At 39.8% G+C, this 8157-nt stretch overlaps 1 protein-coding gene across 1 annotated transcript; it reads right to left on the minus strand.

Moving 5' to 3' along the window:
• Window positions 1–426: 426 nt before the first annotated feature.
• On the minus strand, window positions 427–7419 carry LOC306791571 (uncharacterized protein; the record flags this gene model as incomplete). Its single annotated transcript, XM_079288361.1, has 2 exons — window positions 427–2049; window positions 7356–7419. The coding sequence occupies 2 exons, from the start codon at window positions 7417–7419 to the stop codon at window positions 524–526; spliced, it is 1590 nt and encodes a 529-aa protein (XP_079144487.1). The 3' UTR covers window positions 427–523.
• Window positions 7420–8157: the final 738 nt, after the last annotated feature.

An 8157-nucleotide genomic window follows, 5' to 3' on the forward strand; every position in this document is an offset into this window, starting at 1 on the left:
AGAGAATAAATTCAAGCACATGAAATGAAACATGAGGGTGTAATTTATTTATTATAATTTAAAATTTAAATAACGATTACATTTATTGATATTCAAAACACATAACTGTCAACTAATAATCATGACGTCCAAAAGTGTCACATTTAGTGATGATTGCTACATAATTACAAACTGATGCTCATCAGTCTATAAATACATTATTATGATACAACCACAGTCATAATAGCGATGCTTTTTGTTTATTACAATGTAATTACAAATTAATTTACAGAAACACAAAGAGATTAAAGCAAAAGCATTGATTTAATATTGAGAAACTTATTTTTTATTTACAGAATGGAATTCAGGCCACAAAAATAATTTAGTTTTCAAGTAAAATATTTCATAATTTATGTTTTCCCAATAAATGGAGTTCAAATCTTTATTTAGCTGTTAGCTTCTGAACTTGAAGACACGACCAGCAGACAAACTCGTCACTCGTCTTTGTAAATGTGAACCCATGAATCAACATCGGACACAAGGATCAAACACACGGGTGGTTTTTGACGAGCGACTTCTTGTTGAACCCTTTCCCACAAACATCACATTTGTACAGTTTCTCCCCCGTGTGAATCGTCATGTGCTCCATGAGATGAACGTTTTGTTTAAAACGTTTGCCGCAGACGGAGCAACGAAACGGTTTCTCTCCAGTGTGAATCCTCATGTGTGTCTTCAGGTTTCCCTTCAGGCTGAATGTTTTGTCACACTCGGTGCAGCCAAACGATTCCTTGGCGGGAGACTTTTTCTCACTTTGACGGCGCCGAGACGACTCGCCGACACACTTGTGGGTTTTGAGCTGCGTGTACCAAGTGAATCTTTTATCACAAGCGCTGCAGCCGAAGCGTTTCTCCTCCGTGTGGACCGACATGTGCAGCGCCATACGTCTCTTGTGGGCGAATCTCTTGTCGCAGAAGGGGCAACCGAAAGGTTTCTCTCCCGTGTGAATTATCATGTGTAGCTGCAGAGTTCCTTTCTGGCTGAAACTTTTGTCGCAGAATGAGCATTGGAAGGGTTTCTCTCCCGTGTGAAGCCTCATGTGTGCCAAGATGTTCCCGCTGCAGCTGAAACGTTTCTGACAGACGGAACAGCTGAATGGTTTCTCTCCAGTGTGAGTCCTCATGTGGCTCATCAGGTGGTCCCTCCGGCAGAATGTTGTCCCACACTCTGAGCAGCTGAACGACTCTTTGTCAGCGTTACATCGCTCAAAGTCGAAGTCAGAGTTTGAATCTGACTGAGGTTCTCTAGTCTCCTTCAAACCGTCATCAGAGACTTCAGTCTCCGGTTCTGAGGGTTTGTCATCAGGGTCCGGTTGTAAGAGACTTTGGGGATCTGGGTTCCCTGCTGGTTCTGATTCTGTGTGAATGTTACTGTTGATCTGGTGCAGTGTTTTATTTCCTGTGTGGATCCTCATGTGTCTGCTGACGTCTCCGCTATATCTGAAGTACTTCTTACACACGGAGCAGCTGAAAGGTTTCTCCCCCGTGTGAAGTCTCATGTGACTGATTGAGTTTCCCTTTTGAGAGAATCTCTTACCGCAGAAAGAGCAGCCGAAGGGTTTCTCCCCCGTGTGAATCCTCATGTGTGCGTTCAGATGCGGCTTCCGGCCGAATCTTTGTCCGCATTCAGAGCAGCTGAACGACCGTTCCACAGAAGAACGGTGAACTTCTCCAACGCTCACATTCCTGTTCTTTAAACCTGACGGAGGTTCTCTGGTCTCCTCCCAGTCCCCATCACTGACTTCAGTTTCAGAAGAGTCTCCTGGATCTGAATTCCTGTCTGGTTCAGGTCCTCCACAGTCCTCTCCATCAGCTTCTGTTTCCATCTGTTCAGTTTGTCTTTGATGAAGCTGTGAGGACTGAGCTTCCTCTTCATCATCTTCACTCTTCACAGGAGTGAATGAGAACTTGACATCAGCCTCCTCCAGACCTTGAAGCTGCTCTCCCACCTGACTGGTCCAGAGTTCCTCCTGTTCATCTTTAATGTGTGGGGGCTCTGGGTCCTCCTGTTCCTCTTTAATGTGTGGGGGCTCTGGGTCCTCCTGGTCCTCTTTAATGTGTGGGGGCTCTGGGTCCTCCTGGTCCTCTTTAATGTGTGGGGGCTCTGGGTCCTCCTGTTCCTCTTTAATGTGTGGGGGCTCTGGGTCCTCCTGGTCCTCTTTAATGTGTGGGGGCTCTGGGTCCTCCTGTTCCTCTTTAATGTGCGGGGGCTCTGGGTCCTCCTGTTCCTCTTTAATGTGTGGGGGCTCTGGGTCCTCCTGTTCCTCTTTAATGTGCGGGGGCTCTGGGTCCTCCTGATCCAGACTGGAGCTCCACTCCTGCGGCTCTTCTTCACCGACGACCACTTTTCGTACATCTGAAGGTAAAACTGAAACACAGACAGATGATGAAACACACTTGCTTTCATCAGGTAGTAATGAAGAGGAGGATGTTTGAAACAGAAAGTAACGAATTACATTTACTCGGGTACTCTTCTTAAGGGGACAGTAGTGATGTTGAGAGCTGTGGACATATTTCAAACACTAAAAGAACAAAACATCAGTTTAAAGGTAATTTTACAAATTATTTATGAATTATCTTCGTCTAAACATTTGAAATTTTTGTTTATCTCATGACATCCTGACTAATAAATCCGTCCAATCATCTCCTTCAGACTCCTCCCTCCTTGACTCCTCTGTCCTTAACTCCTCTGACCACCTCCAGTGGGTGGGATTAGGACTTGAGGAGACAAGGAAAGGAATCGAGGATGTACAAATTGGGAAGTGAGAAAGGCCTCGTGAAACATCAATATTATTGATCGTGTTGTGATTGTCGATCGTGTTGTATGATTGTCGATCGTGTTGTGATTGTCGATCGTGTTGTATGATTATCGATCGTGTTGTACGATTATTGATCAAGTTATATTATCGATCGTGTTGTGATTGTCGATCGTGTTGTGATTATCGATCGTGTTGTATGATTATCGATCGTGTTGTATGATTATCGATCGTGTTGTATGATTATTGATCGTGTTGTATGATTATTGATCGTGTTGTATGATTATTGATCGTGTTGTATGACTATTGAACGTGTTGTATGATTATTGAACGTGTTGTATGATTATTGAACGTGTTGTATGATTATTGATCGTGTTGTATGATTATTGAACGTGTTGTATGATTATTGAACGTGTTGTATGATTATTGATCGTGTTGTATGATTATTGATCGTGTTGTATGATTATTGAACGTGTTGTATGATTATTGATCGTGTTGTATGATTATTGATCGTGTTGTATGATTATTGATCGTGTTGTATTATTATTGATCGTGTTGTATGATCATTGAACGTGTTGTATGATTATTTAACGTGTTGTATGATTATTTAACGTGTTATATGATTATTGATGGTGTTATATTTTTATTGATCGAGTTATAGAACTGTTGATCGTGTTGTATGATTATTGATCGTGTTGTATGATTATTGATCGTGTTATATGATTATCGATCGTGTTATGGGACTATTGATTGTGTTATAGGACTATTGATCGTGTTATAGGACGATTGATCGTGTTATGATTATTGATCGTGTTATAGGATTATTGATCGTGTTATAGAACTGTTGATCGTGTTGTATGATTATTGATCGTGTTGTATGATTATTGAACGTGTTGTATGATTATTGAACGTGTTGTAGGACTATTGATCGTGTTAAATGATTATTGATCGTGTTATAGGACGATTGATCGTGTTATGATTATTGATCGTGTTATAGGATTATTGATCGTGTTATAGAACTGTTGATCGTGTTGTATGATTATTGATCGTGTTGTATGATTATTGAACGTGTTGTATGATTATTGAACGTGTTGTATGATTATTGAACGTGTTGTATGATTATTGAACGTGTTGTAGGACTATTGATCGTGTTAAATGATTATTGATCGTGTTATATGATTATTGATCGTGTTATAGGACTATTGATCGTGTTATAGGACTATTTATCGTGTTATATGATTATTGATCGTGTTATAGGATTATTGATCGTGTTATAGAACTGTTGATCGTGTTGTATGATTATTGAACGTGTTGTATGATTATTGAACGTGTTGTAGGACTATTGATCGTGTTAAATGATTATTGATCGTGTTGTATGATTATTGATCGTGTTGTATGATTATTGATCATGTTGTATGATTATTGATCATGTTATAGGCAAGGCAAATTTATTTGTACAGCACATTTCAACAACAAGGTAATTCAAAGTGCTTCACATAAAACCATTAAAAGCATCAAAACATAAGGCAAAAGAAAAGGAGATTTAAAAACAATTAAAGAAACAGTGTAAGAAATAAAATTCAGTAGTAAAATGCAGAAATGCAGGAAATTGATTAATATATTCATTGAATGTGGTTCAATTAAAGGCAGCAGCAAACAGAAAGGTCTTCAATCTTGATTTAAATGAGCTGAGGGTCTCAGCAGACCTGCAGCTTTCTGGGACTTTGTTCCAGATATGTGGAGCAGAAAAACTGAACGCTGCTTCTCCATGTTTAGTTCTGACTCTGGGAACAGAAAGTAGACCGGTCCCAGACGACCTGAGGGGTCGGGATGGTTCATAAGGTAGCAGCAGATCAGAGATGTATTTTGGCCCTAAACCATTCAGTGCTTTGTAAACCAACAGCAGGATTTTAAAGTCAATTCTTTGTTGGACAGGAAGCCAGTGCAAAGACATCAGAACTGGAGTGATGTGATCCACCCTCCTGGTCTTAGTGAGGACTCGAGCTGCAGCGTTCTGAATCAGCTGCAGCTTTCTGACGGACTTTTTACAGAGACCTGTAAACACACCGTTACAGTAGTCCAGTCTGCTGAAGATAAATGCGTGGACAAGTTTTACCAAATCCTGTTGAGACATAAGTCCTCTAATCCTTGATATATTCTTCAGGTGATAGGAGGCTGATTTTGTAATTGTCTTGATATGGCTGTTCAGGTTGAGATCTGAATCCATAACTACACCTAGATTTCTGGCTTGGTTTGTGGGTTTTAACATCAGTGACTGAAGCTGAGCGGTGATTTTCAATTGTTCGTCCTTGGTACCAAAAACAATTACTTCTGTTTTATCTTTGTTTAATTGAAGAAAATTCTGGCACATCCAGTTGTTGGTTTGTTCAATGCAGTTACCCAGCCCTTGTATGGGATTATAGTCCCCTGATGACATAGTTATGTAGATTTGTGTGTCGTCTGCATAATTATGATAACGCACTTTGTTGTTTTCCATAATCTGCGCTAGTGGAAGCATGTAGATGTTGAACAGAAGAGGCCCCAGTATTGAACCTTGGGGAACACCACATGTCATTTTAGTCAGCTCTGATGTGTAATCAGCCACAGACACAAAGTATTCTCGGTCCTTCAAGTAGGATTCAAACCAGTTAAGTGCTGTGCCAGAGAGTCCCACCCAGATGTTTAGTCTTTCTAGGAGTATGGCATGGTCGACCGTGTCGAATGCAGCACTGAGATCCAGTAACACTGAGACTGAACTTCTGCCATTGTCTATGTTTAAGTGGATGTCGTTGAAAACCTTAACAAGAGCAGTTTCAGTGCTGTGGTGCTGTCGAAAGCCTGACTTGAAAACATCAAAGCAGTTATTTACGGTCAAGAAGTTGGTCAGCTGTTGGAAAACCGCTTTTTCAATTATTTTACTTAAAAATGGGAGGTTTGATGTTGGCCTATAATTTTTCATCGTTGCGGAGTCTAAACTAGCCTTCTTTAGGAGCGGTTTAATAACTGCAGTTTTTAGGGCTTGTGGGAAGACACCTGAGAGAAGGGATGTGTTTATAATTTGTAAAAGATCAGTGGTCATGCAGTTTGAAATATTTTTGAAAAAGTGTGTTGGTAGAATATCCAAGCAGCAGGAGGATGACTTCAGATGTTGTATGATGTCTTCTAGGCTTCTACGGTCGATTGAATGAAATTGTGTCATGATATTTGAATGGATGTTATTCAGAGATCGGGACAACACATATCCTGTGGTTGATGTGGAGGCACTGACTGCTTGTCTAATTTTCTGAATTTTGTCAGTAAAAAAGGAGGCAAATTGATTACATGCCCAGGTGGATTGGAGTTCAGCAGCTACCGACACTGGAGGGTTTGTTAGCCTGTCGACGGTAGCAAATAAGGCGCGTGTATATGATTATCGATCGTGTTATAGAACTATCGATCGTGTTGTACGATTATCGATCGTGTTGTACGATTATCGATCGTGTTGCACGATTATCGATCATGTTGTATGATTATCGATCGTGTTTTTGATTATCGATCGTGTTGTATGATTATTGATCGTCTTGTATGATTATCGATCGTGTTTTTGATTATCGATCGTGTTGTATGATTATTGATCGTGTTGTATGATTATCGATCGTGTTTTTGATTATCGATCGTGTTGTATGATTATCTTCGTGTTATGATTATTGAACATGTTATACGATTGTCGATCGTGTTGTATGATTATCAATCGTGTTATGATTATCGATTGTGTTATATAATTATTGGTTACTGTTCTAAAGGGTAGACCACCTGGACCCAGGCCTTCAAACAAAAAAGCCCAGCTATGGATTTATTATTTTTATTAGGATATGAAAAATATTGAATTATGTTACTGCTCTAGCTCATTGTTCTCTGAAATAACTTTAAAAAGCCCCAAAGCACTTAAAAAACGACTTACTGTGTACTTCTACTTTAGAGGGGAACGTTGTAGTACTACATTTATGTGACAGACAATGTTTCCGATTACGTTGCAGATTGAAATTTGACTCAATAAAAATATGATTCATGAAACTATCCAGCATCATATCAGAGCTCCACCTTGAACAGATGTGAAGATTTAAGATTTAATTGTGCTGGTAATTCATATTTATATCATATATTAATAGTTAATCGTTTTACTTCACTTCTGTTCTTGTTATAACATCTAGTGATTACTAGTAATAAGAAGAAATACAACTGAGCTAATATGTAGTCTTCCGTTTTAAAAACCTGACTCGTTTATTTTATTTTCCAGTTAAAGGAGGAACATTACTAAGTTATGACGAAATAACGTTATTATAGCGTTATGACATTATTATAACGTTATTGATAGGTAATTCTTCCTGTAACTACTAGAACTATTATATGTAATGTAATCAACTGAGAAACAGATCAAATCGTAAACACAAACTCTCAATGGATCCTGTGATAATAACGCGTTAGCTTGAGGAGCTAGCTGCAGCTAACAGGCTGTGGATGAATGGTTGAGCTATAGCTAACGTTAGCTTAGCATCATTAGCAGAGCGGAAGGAGGACGACAAACCTTCTCCCTGCAGCTTCGCTTCTGGTTTTAAAACTACTGCTAGTTGTTTCCGGTGTCGGTCCATCTTCGCTGAATGAACTAAATCATCGGTTTTCTGCCGTTATTTAACGTTAGATTCTAACAAACGGCTTCTGTCCGCGGACTGCTCCGGTGTCAAGCTCCGTAAACATGAACCATCATTTCCGGGGGGCAAATTCAAAATAAAAGCCTATAGAGGACCCTTTCTCTCTCGATATATGTATATGTGTGTGTATATAATTAACAACATAACACTTTTTTTCAACACTACATTTAAAAACAATACACACATACAGATACATAAACAATTCCCCTTTATATGTCTAAATGCATCAATAATACTTGTGATTTAAAGTATTTGGTAATATCTTGCGGACATTTATTCTGAAAGTCAGCAGCGGATGTGCCCGGAAGCTGTAGCCCGGAAGCCTTCTGAATGGACTTTTCTCTCAACGTGTTTCCTCTGACTCATCTCCCGGTAGCCTACAAAGCTATTGAAGTTAGCTTAGCATGCTAGCGGGGATGGAAGTGATCAACAGAGCGCTAGTCAGAGTTTAATGAGAGTAAACGGAGTTTGTGACGCAGTTTGTGTGGTTGTGTGAAAATGTCTAAAGTCCAAATGCTGAGATGTTTCGTCAACCAGCGACTAACTGCGGCTGCTGAAGAGATATTTGGTGTGTTTGAAAGAACGATAGCAGAGTACGAGGAGGAACTTTCTCGTTCAAAAGAGCAGAACGAGCGACAACGGAAACTACTGGACGCTGATTTCATCCCTCAGCTTCGG

Source organism: Melanostigma gelatinosum (genome assembly GCF_949748355.1).
Source record: "Melanostigma gelatinosum genome assembly, chromosome: 17".
NCBI lineage: Eukaryota > Metazoa > Chordata > Actinopteri > Perciformes > Zoarcidae > Melanostigma > Melanostigma gelatinosum.